Below are 22,156 nucleotides of genomic sequence, written 5' to 3'. Positions count from 1 at the left end.
GGTCGGTTTATAATTTTGCTTTTCTTGTTTTGTTCCTAGAGGGGAGCCCTCCTGAATGAACAGTCCCCATAGTGCCCCATTCATGTGTCCTGCGGAAGATTTGTGGAGTCTGTGACAGGTCGATTGTCTGCATGAAAAATTGCTATGCAATTTTCAACAATTTTCTCTTTAAAGGGCTGTCTTGTGAGCAAGTTTGGATTCACTCTCCGCATAAATGTTTTGCTACGGGTGAAATCTGTGCTTAAGATCAATGACATGGGAGCATGATCAGAGATACCAATCAGGCCTGTGCTGGCCGCAGTTACAGCTGGCAAGACAGCAGCTGATACTAAGAGATCTGTTCATGAGTACGTCCCATGCCTTGGGGAGTGCTAAGTGCAGTCACGCTCATTCCCATGTAACATTCTCCATGAGTCAGCTAAGCCGTGTTTATCACAGAGGTTCTTTAAAGCAGCATGTGTCTTAAGTCATTGGGGCGCACTAGTACTTCTATCCAAATTCCGATTAAGGATGACATTCATGTCTCCACCCAGCAATACATCTCCAGTTTTGAAATATGCCAAGGCCTGAAGCACATCCGTCATAAAAATAAATTTGCGCCTAGTTTGGGGCATGAAAGGAGACTAGCGTGAGGTAGCGATCTGCAAGGGTACCTTTAAAAAAATGAAGCGTCCTTGAGGGTCACGGAAGCAGCACTTTCAATGGGTGGATCTTGGTGAGAATTACGGCAACCCCCCATGCCTTAGATGATCCCCCAGCACAAAACTGATCCCCTAGAGTTGGGTGGGACAGAATTTTTTTGAACTCTGGGACGGCAATGAATCTCTTGGAGCATTATAATATTGGGCATCCATTTCATAAGAGCATTTCTTACTCTGCATTGTTTAATGAGAGAGCCGAGCCCATTCATATTCAAAGATGTGATTTCTAAGTTATCCGTGTGTGGCCAGCTCCTCCGTGCGGCGATCCTGCAGAGCTGGCCACCAGCTCCACAGGATTGCTGCGGAGCACAGCTGGCTCAGACAGATTCCAGGGGGAGGGATGGAACGCCTCCCCCCGTGGGCGGATTCCCACCCGGACCAGCAGGTAGGGAATCCACCCATCCCTACTTGTAGCACACCCCAGCTTCTGTCAGGGAATCTGCACAGGGTACAGCACTTTCCACTTGCAAAGTGCTTCAGGAGGAAGGTCCTGAAATATTTGCACTTTGATGCCTCTATGTTCCAGTGATCACAATTTGTTCAGGCCCAGCTTGACGTTTCCAGGCGACATCCTGCAAAGCAGACTATAATGTCTCTTGATTGGCCTGGGGAGTTGGGGCAAGGCCCCAGGGCCCAATGGGCTCGTTCAGTATCCAGATCTGTTAAATGCAAGTCTGGACAGATCTCAGCAAACCAGGCCACAAGAAGTGTGATCATATCCTCCCTTCCTTCACATTCCTCCACACCATGGACACACAGATTTAACTTCTGTAAGCACCTTGAAAACAACGCAGTGATTACTCGAAGCCAACATGGGTTTGTCAATAACAAATCCTGCCAGATGAATCTGATCTCATTTTTTGATCAAGTAACCTCCCTTGTGTACTTTGGGAATGCTGTAGACAGTTCCTCAGGCACTCTGTCTATCAGGTCTAATCCCTGAAATCTATTCCTCACCTCCACTGTATATTCATAAGGGATATGATTGAGGTCATACCTGAATGGTTTAGTGGTTTCCCCACATTCTTCAATTTAAGCCGAAATTTTGCAACAAGAAGCTCATGATCTGAGCCACACTCAGCTCCAGGTCTTGTTTTGACTGACTGTATAGAGCTTCTCCATCTTTGGCTGCAAAGGACATAATCAATCTGATTTCGATATTGACCATCTGGTGATGTCCATGTGTAGAGTCGCCTCTTGTGCTGTTGGAAAAGCATGTTTACTATGATCAGCGTGTTCTCTTGGCACAATTCTATTAGCCTTTGTCCTGCTTCATTTTGTACACCAAGGCCATGCTTGCCTGTTACCCTGGTGATTTCTTGACTTCCTACTTTAGCATTCCAATCCCCTATGATGGAGAGGACATCTTTTTTTGGTGTTAGTTCTAGAAGGTGTTGTACGTCTTCATAGAACCGATCAACCTCAGCTTCTTCGGCCTCCGTGGTTGGGGAATAGACTTGAATTACTGTGATGTTGAATGGTTTGCCTTGGATTCGTACTGAGATCGTTCTATCGTTTTGAGATTGTACCCCGGTACTGCTTTTCCTACCCTTTTGTTGACTATGAGTGCTACTCCATTTCTTCTAAGGGATTCTTGCCCACAGTAGTAGATATAATGGTCACCTGAATTAAATTCGCCCATGTCTGTCCATTTTAGTTCGCCGATTCCCAAGATGTCGATGTTCAATCTTGCTATCTCATGTTTGACCACCTCCAGCTTACCTTGATTCATTGATCTTATATTCCAGGTTCCTAAACAATCGGATTTTCTTTTCACCACCAGACACATCCACAGCTGAGTGTCCTTTCAGCTTTGGCCCAGCCGCTTCACTCTTTCTGGTGCCACTTGGAAATTCCCTCTGCTCTTCGCCAGTAGTATATTGGACACCTTCCGACCTGAGGGGCTCATCTTCCAGCGTCATATCCTTTAGCCTTGTGATACGTTCCATGGGGCTTTCTTGGCACGAATACTGGAGCGGGTTGCCATTTCCTTCTCCAGTGGACCACATTTTGTCAGAACTCTCCGCCATGACCTGTCCGTCTTGGGTGGCTCTGCACAGCATAGTTTATGGCTTCACTGAGTTACCCAAGCCCCTTCGCCACAACAACGCAGTGATTCATGAAGGGGGTAAATTCATTACATGCGTTTTAATAGATAATAAAACTCTGCATACATTTGCATAATATCTAAACAATAGTTCTAATGAAAAAGACATTCTTCCTTAGTTTTTAGATTATGCATGCATATGTAGCAGCCGGCACCAAGCTTAGAAGAAACAGTCCCTCCTGTGAGGGAGGAATTACCTCTTTTATGATGTGCCTGTTGCCTGGAGTTTGTGTACTTCTTTTAAAAATAATGAACCATTTTAAAATCTGCCAGATCGCTCAAGGGCAATCAGTCAAAAGGTTGGTATTTGGGTGTTTGACTGGCTACTTAGCTTGGCCACAGTTCCGGCAAGGCTTCTGCAGGCCATGATCCCCCTCACCCCGCCCAGGTCTACATGCTAAGGGCTGCGGAACTCCCCATGAAGGTTGGGAGTTGATGGCTGTGCCTCCAATTTGCAGGAGCTCCCCAGAGGACTCAGCAGATAGCCAACTTGGGGATGTTCCGGTGACCAATTTGGAACGGTGCAGTTATGGTGACATCATCAATGGACTAATGCATTAGCTCCCTCTCAGTGGGCATGATTGTGGCCAGACCCCATGGCTGCTGTGAGCTGTTGGCAATGGCTCGTGCATGGCGCTGGATAACTGTGAAACTTTGACCAAGGCAACACTGTGGCTTTGCCATCTGGGGTGGCTCCTGTGCCACTTTCAATGGCAACAGACACATGCACAGACTAACATGGAGCCTCAGCAGTAGGAATTACCACCAGACAGTGGGTGGGGAAAGGGTGCTGGGGGTCATCATAGGCCAAGCTGGGAGCTGGAGGGGAAGCACTACTACCTCCTATACCAACTGGTTGCTGCCAACCACGAGACAGCTGTAGAAACCCTGAACGGCTAACCTGGATAATGGTGTAGTTCACCTCTGTGGATGACAGGCGTTTGCCCTGAGTCACAATCAGCATGCTGTCTAGGCAGCCCAGAAGAGGTGGGGTGACACCTTGGGGCCCTATAGAGCCAACTCAGGGACATTCTTGCTCAGGGTCTGGACTTCACAGAGACACATTGTCTGAACCTGATTCCAGATGACATTGCAGTTCAGAACATGGTCTCATGGATACTGGTGTAGCGCATGGGCTGGATATCTTGGGAAGTGATTTGGGGCCATGGCATTGGCACTGGTGTTAGCTATCATTCCCAGTTCTGTGACATCCACAAATTTGATAAGGATTCCCTCCACCCCTTCACCTAAGCCATTGATAAAAATGTTGAGAAGTACCAGGAAGGAGCCCTGCAGGTGCCTCGCTCAAATGCTCCCTCCAGTTTGACAAAGAAGCACTGATGAGCATTCTTTCAGTAAGTGTTTCCAACCAGCTGTGAATCCACCTGATGATATTATAGTCTAGTCCACATTGAGCCAGTTTGTTCACCAAAATATCATGTGGGACTTTGTCAAATGCTACACTGAAATAAAAAAAAAATGTCCACGCATTCCCACAATCCACTAAACCAGAAACCTGACCAAAAAGTTGTAAGATTAGTCTGGCAGGATTTATTCTTGGCAAATCCATACTGGCTCCTACTAATCACAGCACTGCTATTAAGATGCTTACAAACTGACTCCTTCATAATCTGTACCAGTATCTTCCCTAGTATTGAAAACAAAATGACCAGCCTGCAGTTTTCTAGATCTTCCTTTTTTTTCCATTATTGAAGACTGAGACATTTCCCTGTCTCTAGTCCTGTGCCACCTCACAGGATTTCTCAAAGACAGTAGACAGAGGTTTGAAGACTAGATCAACAAGTTCCTTTAGTACTCTAGCATGCAATTAATCTGTCCCTGAAGGCTTGAACTTGTTTAAGGTAGCTAGGTATTTCCTGACCAACATCTTATCAATTTTGAACTGAAATCTTGAGCCCACACCAGTTATACTATTTATGTGAGGCTGCATACAATTTACTTTTGGCAGAAGACAAAGGCAAAGTAGTTGAAAAGTTCTGCCTTCTGTTTGTCACCTGCTATCATTTCACCTTCCTCACTGAGCAGCTGGCCTACCACTTCCTTCCTCTCGCCTAACAAAGCCCATTTTGTTGCTCTTAATATCCCTTTGCCACCCTCAACTCATGCTGAGCTTTAGCTTTCCTGAAAACAGTCAGAAAAACAAGCTGAGGGATTCTGAATGACCTAAATTCTTGTGGTTCCTGAAAGAACTTATAGATTCACGGCACAAGCCTATACATGTCTACTCAGCAGTAAGTTTAATGGGGCTTACTCTCAGGTACAGGAACCTATACTGGGTGTAGGACTGCAGCCTTATTGCCATGCTTTGGTGAACTAGAGCTCATTTCAACACATTCATGAAGCATTGTCCTCACTGGACAGACACTGAACTGCAGAGGTTCAATAATTTTAGACATCTTGTTTGGTTTGGTTTTTGTTTTTTGTTTTTTTTAGCATTCTATCATTATGAAACCTGAAAGTTCCATTCTATTCTGTATTATTGTATTTCATAATAAAAATAAGATAATTTGTCCCAGCAGTATGAAATTAGGTATGGAGAATATCTACTTGGTGAGGAGCATAATCTGGACAAATTTCAGGGAGAAAAACTGATGCAGTTGATTTACAGCATTTTAAATTATTGTAGTGAGGTATGAGGCCTTCCTGATTGTGACTGGCTCCCCCCACCCCCCATATACCTCAGTTTTCTTCTTTTGATGGTTTTGATGGTTCTCAAACCTTTTGTGTATGGACCACTTCAAAATTGCTTGGGGGTCTCAGCGGACCACTTTAAAAACTTTTTTTGTTTGTTTCACAAATGAAAGCATATACATAACTCGTTTATTAAATTAAATAAAGAAAAAATATAAAAACTCAGCTCATTGTCATTATTTCATTGCTTACAGGATTTATGTGTGGTATCTAAATCAGTAAAGATATGTCACAATCAATATTTCAGTTAATTAAAATACTTTGCTGGGAAATACGATTCATAGCACCCTGACGGCACGCCTCTCCCGAAACGAACCTACCCATACACTACGTTCAGCATCTAAGGTCCTCCTCCGAGTGCCTCCTCCAAGGAAAACTCGGAAGGCAATAACGAGGGAGAAGGCCTTCTCAGTGGTGGCCCCCCATCTGTGGAAGAAGCTCCCTGATGAGATCCACCTGGCATCAACATTATTATCTTTTCAGCACCAGGTTAAGACCTCTCTCTTTTCCCAGGCATTTGGCAGCACATGATGACTTTAATGGGTCCTGGATGTGTCTTTAGTTATGTCTGATAGTTCAATGTTATTTTTAGTTATATGTTGCTGGTGTATATTGTTTGTGTGCTTTTATGTGCTTTTTTGTAGATGGCTTTTAAACTTTTTTTTTTGTATTTAATGTTTTAACTTTTGTAAATCACCCAGACAGCTTGAGATATGGGGCGGTATAGAAAGGCAATAAATAATAACAATAAATAATAATAGCAGGGGTGCAAAACCACTTTTGGGTGGGGGCCAAGTTGCCCAGATGATGGGCAATTCTGTGGGCCGGATGATGTCAGTGGATGTGGCCACACCCACTGATCTCATCCCTCTGCTGGGACCTTCGGCCTAATCCAGTATGGCTCTTCTTACGTTCTTAGTAGTAGTTTTATTCTGATAGAAGCCTGGCCTGATTTGCTCTGCTGATTTATACCTCTGGCTGCTTAGCCAGGGGACTGTCTGTTCTTGACTCAGTACTTTCTGAATTCAGTCTGCTTTATTCAGCCAATTCTGCTAACTTTCTTCTGCAGTGTATGCTGCCTGATTCTGTATTTATCTGGTTCAGAATACACATTTGCCTGGTTTGTAATGCTCAGATGTATTATGAATCAAATGTTATTTTCCCCCAAAGTTCTTCTCTGGCTCACACCATAAAATGAAATTCTGCACATCCACCACCAGCATTTCGGCTGACAAGGCTGCATGTGCAAAAGCTATTTGGCATTAATCTCTTTCTCTCAATTAAACTGTTGTTGATTGGTCACATAGTTAATTGCAGACACTGCTCAACCAAGCAGTCTTTTGTTTGGCAAATATCTTCTCTCTATTTGAGTCAGTTTCCTTTGTGCGAACATTCTACATGGTTGCTATCTCCCATTCAGATCCTAAATTCTCTTTTTTCTAAGTGTGTTTGTGTTGGCTGTGAGGTTTGTGTGTTGAATCACAGAAACATAGAATTTTAGAGTTGAGAGCAACTTTGGAGGTCATCTAGTGCAGCCCCGTCCTCAGTGCAGGAATCTTGCAACTATAGCAAATATTTCCAAAGAGCTCTTAGCCCAGGCTGGTGCTTGGAACTACAGTTCCCAGGGAGAAATACAATAAGGCACATGTGTGCAGTACCATCAGGGTACATGCACCAACATTATGAGCTGGGAAAGGATTTTCTGAATTGGGCAAGGTTTTCTCCAAATGTTTGCTAAAAGAGCTCATAAATACTGAACTGATTTCAAATTGAGCTGTGAAGAATTCTCCCACCAATACTGAAGCTCTATCTGAGTGCTGGGTATGTTTTAGGACAGATCACATGCCAGCATCCCCCGCAATGCACCATGGTTCCATGGCAGATGTGGAGGGGTTCCTCGGCAAGTAAATAAATATAGGAAGAGCTCCCTGAAGGTAGAAAAATTGAAATCTGCAATTTTGAGTGATTCTGATATTACATGGACAGTTGGCTTTGCTGTTCTCATGCAGCTAAAACCTTCTGCAGGAAATTTTGCTTAATGCTAAGGGGACAATCTATATCCGTGGTGCAGAACTTCTTTCAGCCCAAAGGCCGAATTCCCTTTCGGAGAAGCCCTTTGGGGTTGCATTCCAAGGGTGGGTGGAGGGAAGACAAAAGGGGCAGGGCCAAGCTCTTCCTGCCAGCAGCTCAGCCTTTGGAGGGGCATTTCAGCCTTTTAGAATGGGGGGAAAACTGCACAAAAACCGGGAAACCACCAAACAATCGATGGTTGGGGAAGAAGGTGTGGGATCAGAGGAAGGGAGCATGGCCAACTGGGGAACTCTACAGGGCAGGGCTGGGGCCCTAAGTGGACTGGATTTGGCCCCTGTGCCTGAGGTTCTGCACCCCTGATCCAAATGTCTGATAATTCAAAATCTTTAATTCCATATAGTTTTCTTTGTGCTGGGCAGCCTATTGTAACTATTCTTCAGTTTCAATTGGTATATGGACAATAACAAATGGAACAACTGGCAATACTTTTTAATGCACATGTCTGAAAATCTTGAAGAGCAGCTGTGTTAGACCACAATCCAGCACAGAGTTAAGAACAGAAACCAAGTGGGGTCAATGGGCTTAATCACATGAAGCCTTTGTTGATTTGTAACCTTCGTCCACTGCACCAAAACCAAGAACGGCTCCTGTGGACATGAGTTTTCAGACTTCATCAGATGCATGAAATGGATGATCTTCAACTGACTAGTTTAAATGCTTCTGATTAAGTCAGCTCTAGCCTATAAAAGCTCATGCTGCGATAAGCTTTCAAGACATGATCCTGCTAAGGTTGAGCACTCTTTCTGCACAAGTGATTTCAGTGGGAGAGTTAAGCACACATATTTATCTTCCCTTGAAATACATAGGACCCAAAACAATTGTCAAGAATTGTTCTCAACAACTCTCAACTACAATATAGTGCTCACTACACAAAGCCATCCAAGATCACCACTTTAAGCATGGTAATATCATAAATCATTGTATACTGGAAACCAAAAATGTAGGGAAATCCATGTGGCAACTTCACCAAGTCAAAAAAGCTATACAAATCGGCCTCTAGTTGTAAGGAAGGAACATTCCCTAAGCACCTGAGGTCTTCATTCCCAATGAGGGACCAATAACAGTCTGTACCTTGATTTTGGATCTGACTGTGGGGTGGTTCACACCCAAGTCCAGAAGTGTCTCTGCTACTGTGGATTCAGGGGCTGAGGTATTGGTAGTCTCTGTGTCCCTGCTGCTACTGCTCTCCAAGCTGCAGCTGTCTTCACTACGATAGTTCAGGAGCACACACCTTATATCTCCTGGAAACAGAAGACATTGTTTTTAATATTTCTTTATTTCTATACCACCTTTCTGAGACCAACAAATGCAGTTTACAAAAAGTTCAGAACATAAAAACCATAGACAAATCAAAGCAGTAAAACATTAAAAACAATGCTAAAAACCATAACAGTAATTTTAAAAGCCATGTTAAAAGGTATGCCCTGACCCCCTTCCTGAATGCAAAGAGAGCAGGCACCAATCAGGACCCCTAAGGGGTGTGTTCCTGAGATATGGAGCAACACAGAAGAAAGACCTTTCCCACATGGCTGACGAAGGGGCCTCTTCAAGCAAGGGTGTCTTCAAAAGGGCCTCTCCTACTGATCTTAATAACCAAGCAGGTTCATACCGTGAAATAGGTAGTCCCTCAGATAGCCAGGCCTTAAGCCATTTATTATTCATTCGTTCCTGCCAGACGAATCTGATCTCATTTTTTGATCAAGTAACCTCCCTTGTGGGCTGTGGGAATGCTGTAGACATCATATACCTTGACTTCAGCAAAGCTTTCGACAAAGTGCCCCATGATATCCTGATGAGCAAACTAGCTCAAAGTGGGCTAGATGAAACAACGATCCGGTGGATCCACAGTTGGCTGTAGAATCAGACTCAAAGGGTGTTTATCAATGGGATCTTCTCAAACTGAGGAGAGGTAATGAGCGGGGTACCCCAGGGCTCAGTCCTGGGCCCAGTGCTCTTCAACATTTTTATTAATGACTTGGAGGAGGAGGTGCAGGGAATGCTGATCAGATTTGCAGATGACACAAAATTGGGCGGGATAGCTAATATCCTGGAAGATAGAAACAAAATTCAAACTGATCTTGATAGACTGGAGCGCTGGGCAGAAAATAACAGAATGATATTTAATAGGGATAAATGCCAAGTTCTGCACCTAGGAAAAAGAAACCAAATGCACAGGTACAAGATGGGGGATACTCGGCTCAACAACACTACAAGCAAGAAGGATCTTGGAATTGTTGTAGATCACAAGCTGAATATGAGCCAACAATGTGATGTGGCTGCAAAAAAGGGAAATGCTAATTTGGGCAGCATTAATAGAAGCATAGCTTCCAAATCCCGGGAAGTACTAGTTCCCCTCTACTCAGCACTTGTTAGGCCTCATCTGGAGTACTGTGTCCAGTTCTGGGCACCACACTTTAAGAAAGATGCAGACAAGCTGGAGAGGGTTCAGAGGAGGGCAACAAAGATGATCAGGGGACTGGAAACAAAGCCCTATGAGGAGAGACTGAAAGAACTGGGCATGTTTAGCCTTGAGAAGAGAAGACTGAGGGGAGAGATGATAGTGCTCTTCAAGTACTTGAAAGGTTGTCACAGAGAGGAAGGCCAGGATCTCTTCTCGATCATCTCAGAATGCAGGACACAGAATAGTGGGCTCAAGTTACAGGAAGCCAGATTCCGGCTGAACATCAGGAAAAACTTCCTGACCGTTAGAGCAATACGACTATGGAACCAATTACCTAGGGAGGTAGTGGGCTCTCCCACACTGGAGACATTCAAGATGAGACTGGACAGCCATCTGTCGGGGATGCTGTGACTTGGATTCCTGCATTGAGCAGGGAGCTGGACTCAATGGTCTTGTAGGCCCCTTCCAATCCTACTATTCTATGTTTCTATGTTTCTGTGATTCTCATTTATTTATTTAGGGCGCAATCCTATGTGGCTGCTGACTATCCAGTGCAGGGCAGGAGGACAGCAGAGGCGATCTTCGTCTCCACACTCCAGCCACCCTGCATTTCTGCTAGATGGGCAATTTTGCCCATCTAGTGGCGTTGCCTCAGAGTGGGAGGGAAGGAAGCTGGGGCAGCCATAGGATATGTAGTATCACAGCCACCCCTGTCTCCTCCCTTCTCTCCCCCAAGGAATGCCCCCTTTTCCTCATCTCCACACTCCATTTTCCGAGCACAGAAAGGCAGCTGGTACGGTTCTCTCCATGCCGGCTACAAGGCGACAGTGTCTGAAGGACATAGGATTGCTCTCTTAGAGCTTTGAATATTAAAAACAACACCTTGAATCGAGCCTGGAAAACAATTTGCAACCAGTGTATATCTTTCAGTATTAGGGTGATATGATCATGATACTATGGACCAGCTAGCAGCCTAGCTGCCCCATTTTGCACCAACTGAAGCTTCTGGGCACCATCTAACAATAGTCTAACTGTGATGTAATCAAGGCATGGATAGCTATTGCTGGATCGGACTAATTCAGGAATAGTTGCAGCTACCACACTAGATGTAGGTGTGCAAAGGTGCTCCTCACTACTGCTAACACCTGAAGATGCAAGACAGCATAGGATCCAGGAGTATTCGCAGGGTATGAAACCTGATCTTTCATGGGGAGCTCAACCCCACCAAGAACAGGTGGAATCCTAATCCCCACTTAAGGCTTCCTACTGAACAACAGCATCTCTGTATTTTCTGGATTTAATCTCATATTGTTTACTCTCATCCAACACATTTGTGAACTTGGGAAACATTCAAGGGTGCCAACTCCTTGGAGTTGGGTGACAAAAGGCAATATAGCTGAGTGTCATCAGTATATCAATGGCATCTCATCAATGGCTCTGGGTGACCTTTCCCAGGGGTTATATGATGTTAAATAACACAGGGGACAGAACAGCACCCTATGGGACACCGTAGACCAAATGCCGCAGTGCCAAACAGTTCCCCCCCCAACATCATCTTCTGGGAATGATCTGACAGGAGACTGGAACCACTGCATTATGGTGCCCTTAAGGCCCAGCCCTGCCAACTTATCCAGAAGGATACCATGGTTGATGGTACTGAAGGCTGTCAAGAGATCCAGAAGAAGTGGAAGAACTCCCCCCATCCAGTTCCCAGCATAGGTCATCCACCAAGGTGACCAAAGCAGTCTCAGTCCCATATCCCAGCTGAAAGCCCAATTGAAATCAGTCCAGATAATCAGCATCCTCCAAATGTATTTGGAGTCGCATGGCCACCAGCTTCTTGATCAGTTGGCCAAGAATGGAATATCTGAGACTGGCCTATAACTTCCACGATCTTTTGGGTCAAAGGGAAGTGTCATTAATAAAGTTCTTATTGCTGCCTCCTTCAAGCAAGAGGGAAGATGCCCCTCCTGCATGGAGGCATTAATCACTTCCTTTAGCCATGAGGCCAGGCCCATCCTGGCTGATTTAATCACCAGGATGGGCAAGGGCTGAACAAACGGTATCCCTCATCTCTCCAGGCACCTTGTCCACGTCCTTGAGATCCACAAGCTGGAAAGAATCCAGACCAACTGGACAGGCCATTGTCAAGGTTACATCCACTCGACCTGCTCCAACATTGAATCTGAGTGACTTTATCCATGGAGAATGAAGCAAATTGCTCACAGCAAGCATCCAAGTGTTCTGGCTCTCCTTCTCTAGCATACTGAAGAAAAAGGTATTGCACAGTGTGGAAAAGCATCGCCAGTCTATTCTGTATGGATGCAATGGAGGCAAAGATATAGGTTTTCTTAGATGCCTTCACCACCACAGAGTAGGTCTCCAACTGGATCCTAGTCTATGTTCAATCATATTCATCCAAGTTTTCATCCAACAACACTCTAGCCTTCATCCCTCCTGTTTCGTTGCCCTTAGCTCCCTGCGGAACCAGAGCCAACCTGGCTCTACGAAGGGGGAGAAGGCATTTAGGAACAATAGTGTCAATCACCCTGGCTGTTTCTATATTCCACAGATCAGCCAGGGCTTTGACAGTATCTCTAACCTGCCTTATTCCAAATATTTGGGATGGGTAACAATATGCCAGTTATTTTACTCCATCAAAAACTAGTTTGAATTAAAAAAAATAGTTATGCTGTTTTCAGAAAATGTAGAAGCTCCAACTTAAGCAAATTTCCAGGGGAAGAAAAAACAAAACAACCAAAGCTGAGGAGTAGCCACTTTACCTTTCAGCACAGCCTTTTGGTACTGACTTTCCCACTGATCTTAAAGTTCATGGTGGAACATAGGGGTGGAGGTAGTCATAAAGAACATAGGAGTGGAGAAGGTATGGTGGGCCCAGACCATTTAGGACTTTATAGATTATCATTTTTTTGAACAGGGCTGAAGGTAACAGGAAGCCAGTATATACGCAGGACACACTAGTGTAATGTTCTCCTGATGACTCAAAATTGCAACAAAAAGTTGCAGCATTTTGCACCAGTTGAAACTTCTGAGCTCTCATTAAGTGCATCCCTACCTAAAGCAATTATTGTAGCCTAATTCAATGGTCTGATTTGCATGTAATGACAACCCATGGTGTGGGTTGTTGAAATCTGGATTGTCATTGCTTCTGAACTGCCCTTGTTAATAAACTGTGATTACTTAACCAGCCACAAACCGGAAAGAGAAACCATAGTTTGTTCTTAGATTATCAACTCTGGGCTCTTTAAATCATGGATTGTTGTTATGACCAAACCCAGAACCCAGAATGGGTTGTTTCTGGTTTGTCTCTCCAGTTCACCCCCCACGGAACTGAGGCTGCATCAACATCCATCTCAAAACCAAGCCACCTTTCCCCCTTCTTTGCTCTCATTTGCCCTTTTCCTGAACTAGTCCTGCTGCCAAAGTCTACCTGGCAACATCCATCAGTCTCGTCTGCTCCCCCCACCCTCTAGGCAGACATCTGAATCTCAGAGCTATTACTGACAGAGCTGTGGGAATTTTTAAGGACTAGTTTCTGAGCAGGGAGCCCCAGTGCCAAATCAAGTGGAGCTTCAACTATCTGTTCCTGAAATCAAAGTCCCTATTCACCCACCCAGGTGCAGATAATTTGCCTGCATCATGATTATCCCTTGTCAGTATAGGGAAAGGTCCAGGTCTCCTCATGGAGATTGGGATAGGAGCTGCAAGTAGTCTCACCCACTGCTGTGGCACTACGTGTTTGCGGACTGGCATTATTCTAGGGATCATGAAAATTACTATGATCAAGCAAGGTATCTTGGGGCAACTTTGCCTCGGTACCGTCCTCAGCCTTCGGCGACTCAGTCTCGTCCCCCTGCAGGAGACAACCTTGTTCCAGCTCCACCTGTGCCACCCCACTCATCATCCTTACTACACAGCCAGGCATGTTGGTCAAGCCTATCCAGCTGCCACCTTCACCTTTGCTGCAAACTAACCCTCCACCTGTCCCGGTTTCTTGACCGCCTCCACCTCGTAATTCTGCAGATTACCAGTCTGATCCCTTTTCGTATTCCTCCGTCCCACCTTCGGTTCCTTCTCCAGATGGTGTCGCGGGGATGCAGGAGGGAGCTTCTCCTTCGGAGGGCATGTTTAATTTTGCTGAACAGGTTAGCAGAATGGCCCATTCACTGGGTACTGATGTGCAGCAACTGGAGCAGCATGTCCAGGACCCAGTTCTTGACGCAGTCCATACTGAATCACCAAAACCAGGAGCAGTCCCTTTCCTCCCAACCCTCCTTCAAACAGCTCAGCAATCATGGAAGGCCCCCTCTTCCATGGCACTGATGTCTAAGCGACTCGAAGCCTATGCCATGTACAAGACACAGCATTTTTATATTCACACCCACGACCAAATTCTATTATTGTGCAATCCACACAAGGGTGTGCACAGAAGGTTCATGTGTCACCTGTCGACAAGGAACATAGAAGACTGGATCTGTTAGGGAGATGGTTGTACTCTTCCGCTGCTCTTGGTCTCCATGTGGCGAACTGTCAGGCCACGATGGCCAGATACCAACTGTTCCTATGGGAGAAAATGGACTCTCTTTGCACTTATCTCCCAGAGTACCAAAGGGATCTCACCAGGGTTTTTTTACATGGAAGCTGTCAAGTTGCCCAGGCAGCAGATTAAATGTTCCCATCATGAAGCTGACTTTAGCGCCAAGTCAATGGTGGGTGCCATCATGCTCCGGAGAAATAATTGGTTGCAGTCTGTAGGCTTAATCCTGGAGGCCTGATCACAAATTGAGGATTTGCCCTTTGATGGTGAAGGCCTCTTTAATGCCAAGACTGATGAACAAATGGACTCTGTTCAAAAGGCAAAGACAACCACCCAAAAGATGGGTTTGGGTCCTCAACTGCTGCAGCACCAGTACAAGTCGCACAGGTGGTTCCGCCATCAACCGCATTCGACCAAGTAGCGGTTTGATTGTTACCCTAGTTACCAACTTCCTCAGCAGCAGCAGAAGCAGACCGCTCCTTCTTCCAAGTATCACCAGGGTCGTGGAAGGAGTGACTCTTCTAAGCAGCAGCTTTGACTTCCTGATGTTGGCTGTTTCCAGTATCCCCAGTCAACCGTTCTTTGGGTCTGTTCTGGCTCAGTTCCTGCCAACCTGGAGAATTGTAACAATGAGAGCTGGGTGTTAAACCTAACCTGCTGGGGTTACTTGATAGAGTTTCATACCTTTCCCCAGTTGGGTGCTGTTTGTGTCACCCCTCCATCGCTGGCCCTCCTCTTGGAAACAACCACCCTGCTCCAGAAAGGAGCAATTCAAAGAGTTCTTCCATACCAGATGGGGGACGGATTCTTCTCCCAGTATTTTACCATACTGAAGCAGGACAGAGGCCTCCACCCTATTATAGACTTGAGGAACTTGAACAAGTTTATTACTCCCAGAAAATTAAGAATTATCACTATGGCTTTAATCCTTCCTCTTCTTTGGAAGGGTGTTTGGTTTGCGGCCATAGACTTGAAGGATGCATATTTCCACGTAGCGATCACAGAAGCTCACCAGAAGTACTTGCATTTCATTGTCCATACTGACATGTTCCAATTTCAAGTCCTGCCCTTCGGTCTGGTAATCGCCCCAAAAGTCTTTACAAAGTGCATGGCGGTTGTGTGCGTACCTTCGACTTCAAGACATTGAAGTCTACCCTTACCTGGATGATAGGCTCCTCATATTGGACTCCAAAGATTCCCTTTTTCATGCCATCGAGATTGTTCTGAACCTTCTGGGAGCATTGGGCTTGTATGTCAACAGGGAAAAGTCAACTTTGAAGCCAACACAACAGCTCCAGTTTATAAGGGCATTGCTCGATTAGACAGTTGCACGTGCTTAGCTTCCACAAAGCAGCAAGAGCAGTTGATTACCCTTGTGGAGACTATTTTCAGCAGTTAGTCACCGCTCACACTGTGCAAACACTCCTAGGACATATGGCAGCAACGGTCACGGTTGTTTACTGGACAAAGCTTCAGATGCGACCCGCTACAGAACTGGCTTCTCCAAAACTTTGACACCGCCACCAGCGCTCAGTGTTGTCACCTAAGGATCCCAGCCACCATAGCGGATTCCTTCCTGTGGTGGATGCAACCACGCAATCTCTCTCAGGGCATACCTTTTGTTCAAGCCTCTCCTATGCAGGTATTGACAACAGATGCTTCCCTTTGGGGATGAGGCGCTCACTGCGATCCACTTCAGATTCAGGAAAAGACAGTCTGCAGTGGAAAAGACACATCACATAAACTATCTGGAATTTCTTGCCATTTGGAAGGTGGTGCGTGTATTTGAGACTTACTTTTGGGGAAGGCATGTACAAATCCTGACAGACAATATGGCAGTGTTGTGGCACATCAGAAGCAAGGGAGCACGCGTTCGTCCAAGCTTGTGAATCTCACGATGGATGTATTCCAGTGGGCAAACCATCAGGACATTCTTTTGAGTACTCTACATATTGCCAGAGAAGACAATGTTTGAGCGAACAATCTGAGCCAGTCATACAAATTGTCCCACAAATGGCAGATGTCCACCTCCATCCTACATCATCTCTTCATGAAATAGGGTTGGCCCACGATGGACTTGTTCACCTCCCCCCTCAAATGTGATCTGCAAGGGATTTTGCATGAGAGCGGGGATTGGCTGATCATTGTTAGGCAATGCCTTTCAACTTCGATGGCATGGGGAGCTGTTTTACCTATTCCCTCCTTTTACCGTTCTCTTGAGGGTGCTCCAAAAACTAGCACATGATGGGACAGACTGTATTTTGATCGCTCCTTGGTGGCCAAGGTAGTCGTGGTTTGCAGCCCTGCTGCATCTGTCCAAAAGACAGTTCTTATGTCTTCCACAATCCTCAGATCTGATCTCTTGGGATCGAGAAAGGATCTGACATCCACATTTCGACACCCTGAAACTCATGGCCTGGAGGATTTGGCAGTGAATACTGATGTTCAACTCCTGTTGGACATTCAGGTGGTTTCGGATGCGGCTAGGAAGCCAGCAACACGTTGATCCTATGCGGCTAAGTGGTCATCATTTTCAAAGTCTGTTGGTCTACATGGTTTCGATCCACTTAAGGGTTGATTGAAAATGTTCGTTTTGCATCATTTGTTTCAGAAAGGTTTACAGTTTTCATCCATAACTGTCTACTTGGCAGCTCTTTTTTTTATACAGAGGGCAAGTTCAAGGTTTTTCACTGTTCACTCACCCTACTACTCGCCAGTTTCTGCGGGGCTTAAAGAATTTGGCTCCCCCAGTTAGAACTATAATACCTCAGTGGAGTCTTTCTGTTGTTTTGCACACCCTTCTCTCAAAGCCCTCTGAACCTATGGCCATGACGGATCTTCAGCTGCTATTGTGGAAAGTGGCCTTTCTGGTTGCCGTCACGTCCTCCAGACATGTTAGTGAGATTTGTGCCTTATGAACTGATCACCCCTACCTGATCTTTCATAAGGACAAGGTTGACATGAGGCTGGACATTGACTTTTTACCAAAGGTGGTCTCTGACTTCCACGTCAGCCAATCCATCTCATTTCCGACTTCTTTCCCAGATCCTTCTTTTGACCTAGAACGGAAGTTGCATGCTCTAGATGTAAAGAGGGCATTGGCCTTGTATAAGTCAAGGACAGCATCTTTATGTAAGATGCAGAGACTTTTCGTATGTTACGGTGGTCCCAGGAAGGGTCTCCCTGTTTCTCAAAGGCTCTCCTCATGGCTTGTACAGACTATTGGTCTGGCCTATGATGTATCAGGCTTGGAGTGCCATCTCATGCTCAGGCGCATTCCACACGAGGAGTTGCCACATCTACAGCCTTCAGCAAAGGTGTGCCATTATGTAAAATGGCGATGTGGTTGAAACCCTCAATGTTTGTAAAGCATTACAAACTGGATGTCGAGGCATGTTCTGATTGTACTTTTGGATGAACTGTGCTGTCATCAGTCTTGTTGTGAGACACCTACCCACCACTGGCAACTAGGCATTGCATTTTGTGTGTTACATTTGGTTGTATGTGTTATCATGTATGTGGTTAAGACGCTGAATTGCAGACCGGAAGGTCAGCAGGACAGCAGTTCAAGACCTGAGTGCTGTGTGACGGAGTGAGCTCCCATCTTCAGTCCCAGCTTCTGCCAACCTAGCAGTTCGAAAGCAAGAAAGCAGTTCGAAAGCAAGGCAAGAGCCCAGCTGACACTAAGTGAACAGTTCTTAGGCAAAAAGGAACCCAATCTCCCCAAAGTCAGGATCACAGGGCCTGGCTGGGACTGAGAATAATCCTGTTAAAGAGACTGGAATCACCTTTACCTGAATGGCAACAGGTGTTGGCAGACCTGGGGCCATCTCCATGTGATAGAAGGGTCTCAGAAGACAAGGTCTTGAGGGAAGAGGTAGAGAACGTTTTCCAACAGTAGCGCCAGAAACATAAGCCCAGAGATAAGAGAACACCTTCAGCAGCAGTAGGACTAGCATATGTCATTGCTAAAGAAAGATGGATTGATGGTCCCGCAAAAAGCAGAGAAGGCAGTAAGCTGAAAAGGAACTTGAAAAGAAAATGGATGAGGCTGCTGAGTTAAGAACTCAGTTGTGCCTATCAGGAGAAATAGGGCAGGGACTAAAAGAGAGAGTGAAAGAATATGGAAGAGAGGCAGAAACGTGGCAGGAACAATGTGAACATAAAGAAGGACTAGTTAAACAGATACCAGGGCTTCAAGCCCTTGTGAAAATCCTAACGCTAAGGCTTCCATCAGGACCTAGAGATCATCTGATGGAAGACTAGCCTTGCGTGTGCAATTAAAGAAAAGATTAGAATATAGAAGCGTCGAGGGAAAAAAGTAAAAGATTGAAAAGTGTGAAAGACTTTGAGGACAATATGGCCAAACAATATGACTAAATCCTAAAAGATACAAAAAGAGAAGAAATAGAAGGCCAAGCATATGTTTATGAATTGTACGAGTGGGGTAGAATTAGTCAGTATGTGGCAATAAATAGAATGAGGAAGCTAAAATACTAGCATTATGAATGGCAGTTGTTTAGTCTGTTTTCAGCTTGAAAGGATAATGAAAGAAGTAAAAGAGAATAGCGAAGCTTTTAACTCATTTAGACGTTAAGAAGTTTTTGTTGGCTATTCTAAAAAAAAAATCTAAAAATTAGAGTGAGCTCCCGTCTTCAGTCCTAGCTCCTGCCAACCTAGCAGTTCGAAAGCAAGAAATTGCAAGTAGATAAATAGGTACCGCCTCGGCGGGAAAGGTAACAGCATTCTGTGCACCTCGGTGTTTAGTCATGCCGGCCACATGACCACGGAAGTGTCTTCGGACAGCGCTGGCTCTTCGGCTTAGAAACGGGGATGAGCACCGCACCCTAGAGTTGGACACGACTGGTTGGGGACACCTTTACCTTTTACCAAGAGGGGACACTTGGCCCCTAAGAGACAAGAGACCAAAAGAGAAAGAGAAAACCTTAGATCAACACTGGGTGACAAAAACAAGAAAAACTTAAAATTGCATCCTGTATTTGTTTAATATTGATGCCTGCATAGATGTCTGCAAGAGACGGTGCATTGTGTTGTTTTGATTTCCTTCCCCCTTTCTTTTTTTCCCCTACAGCAATACCTATGATGAAAGGAGATGAAGGTGTTGATCTGATACAGTTATAGAACTCTAAGAACATATAAAGATATATACATGTCCCCTGTTTATGTTTACGTGAGTGTCTTAATATGTGATTTATGTTGTGCGTTTAATATGAGTATAGTAAAAATGGCCATACAAACAACTGTTTACTTTTAGATTTTACTGCAGTAAAGGAAGTACCTTTTTTCCTTCTTCCTCTTTCTTTCTTCCTTTCTTTCTAAAAGTAATTTTGTTTTGAACTTAACTTTTTTATTTCCCACAGAAGAAAAACATCTCCTCTATGGAACTAATTAATCATACTGGTTAAAGCCAATATAACACCAAAGCTTTAGTGTACATAAAGTTGCTTAGTTAATGGTCCAAATACATGAAGGATAATTTTGTGTGGTCAGTGAGTTCTGGTCAGTCACATGTCAACAGGCAGTTAAAGTGAAGTTACTAAAAGGAACTTGATTTTACAGAGTGTGGGTGTGTGAGCATGAGTGTGTGCTAAGAGCAAGTGTAAAGATTCCTGGCGTCCTACCTTAACTCAAAAACCATATGCATTTTAGAAGTAAAGTTGTACCTCAGGCATACTAACTTTACTTCTAAGAGGCCAGAATACGTGGGCCATAACATAACCCTGCAGGATCAAACAGACTTTTTTTTAATAAAGCATTTTATTTAAGAAATACAAGGTAACAATTATATAACAACTAAAACATCAACACACGCAGGCTGTTTTACATTATTTATCACAGTTTCTATACATATTTTAGAATCATTGTCCCTGAACATACCTTGTTGTATACATGTTAAGCTTCAACGCAGCCACAAAATATTCATTCCTCAATTATTAGCCTTGCTGGTTATTCATCCTTCCAAAAATAGGACTGTGCACTACATGGATGCTGGTCTGCAGACCTTGCATTAACGTATGTAATAAAGGGGAACCACATTTCAAAGAATGGGTTCTGTTTGATAATCCCTCTGATCAATCGCTTATGTTGTTTTAGTCTTTCAGCAAGAGCCACCTCACAAATTTCAGAAACTATCCATTCACAGTGTGTCCTATGTTCGTTTTCCAGTATTGTGCTATAACCATTCTTCCTGCTGCTAGAAATAGTAAAATTAGATCTTTATGTAACAGCTGCTTTTGGATGTTACTAAAAATAGAGAGAAGAGCTAATAATGGGGTCCCATGAACTGTTTTTTTTTTTTGTTATTTGAGAAATATAATTGAAAATGGCTGCTCAAAATACTTGCATGTGTTCACAAGACCACCACATATGGAATAAAGTACCTTTGACCTGACAACCTCTCCAGAAATTTGGGGAAAGATTTGCGTTAGTATGATTTAGTTTCACAGGCGTCAGATGCCACTTATGTATTAATTTTAAATGTGTTTCTCTAACTGCTGCTGAAATAGCCTTAAGGAGCAATCCTATGGCCACTAGACATTGGTTTCTGGGAACAGAGGTCGGACCCAGGGCACTGAATGCTCTTCCCAGAAACTGCGCTCCCCGCCCCCTCATAGCTGATGCATTCTCTCCATGCTGGCTATGTCTCCACACTCAGAACTGGAGCGTGGAGACACCGAAAAGGGTGTGGTCCCAGGGGTGGGGAGAAGAGGAGACCGCAAAAGCTGCATTATGCAGCTTCCTATGCACCGTGAGGCCTCCTTTCCTCCCCTTCCCCAAAACAGCGGCTAGACAGCCAAAATTGGCTGTCTAGCCAGAAATGCAGGGTGGCTGGAGCATGGAGGTGAGGATCGCCTCTGTGCCACGGCCACCCTGCATTGGATACTCGGCAGCCTCCAACTTCGGAGACTGCCAACTATCTCAATAGGGTTGCACCCTTAAGTGGGTTCTTTCCCCAGATTGTATTCCATTGTGTATCTGTAATCTCTTCCCCAATATCATTCTCCCAAACTATTTTTATCCTCCTGTTGTTCCGCTATGCGTACAAGAAACAAGAAACTAAACCTTTAGACCTGCCTTGTATAGCAGCACATTCATTTTCGATGATGGTGAGGGATTGGGTTGCCTCATTCCTTCATATTAGTTTTGAAACAAAGCTTTGTATTGAGTGATTTGACACCAGTTCCTTTCTGGATCTTGTAATTTCTCTTCCAATTTTTCTGTTCAAAAAGGGTTCCCTCCCTTTATGATATTGCGAAGTCTGTGCATTCCTTTTTCCTCTCCCAGTTTTTGTATAGCTTATATTTATCCAAATCACTGAACTCTGGATGGTCCAGAAAGGGGATAAGTGAGGATACAGGAGGAACAAGAATTTTGTTCCAGGAGGCCCACACTCTCACTAGTTTTTTTTTTTAAAGAAGGGATTTTTTTAATCATTTCCAATGCCTTCTTCTTTAGAGATGAAAGAAGGAGAGATCTGGTATTACACTTGTCTGGGGGGAGCTCTGTGGCCACCATATAGTCTTGTTTGTATTAGCTGTATAATCTGTTTAAGTTGAAAGGAATGA

At 44.6% G+C, this 22,156-nt stretch overlaps 1 protein-coding gene across 1 annotated transcript in view; it reads right to left on the bottom strand.

Moving 5' to 3' along the window:
* Nucleotides 1-22,156, bottom strand: part of OVOL2 (ovo like zinc finger 2) — a 55,463-nt gene that overhangs the window by 13,129 nt on the left and 20,178 nt on the right. Inside the window, exon 2 of the mRNA XM_084854807.1 lies at nt 8,683-8,852. Within this exon, the coding sequence (XP_084710933.1) occupies nt 8,683-8,852 (170 nt within the window). The remainder of the gene's footprint in view (nt 1-8,682; nt 8,853-22,156) is intronic.

This window comes from Heloderma suspectum, chromosome 4, assembly GCF_057233095.1.
Source record: "Heloderma suspectum isolate Gila_16-S chromosome 4, 16-S_ref, whole genome shotgun sequence".
Classification (NCBI taxonomy): domain Eukaryota; kingdom Metazoa; phylum Chordata; class Lepidosauria; order Squamata; family Helodermatidae; genus Heloderma; species Heloderma suspectum.
This window is presented reverse-complemented; position numbering and strand designations above follow the sequence as displayed.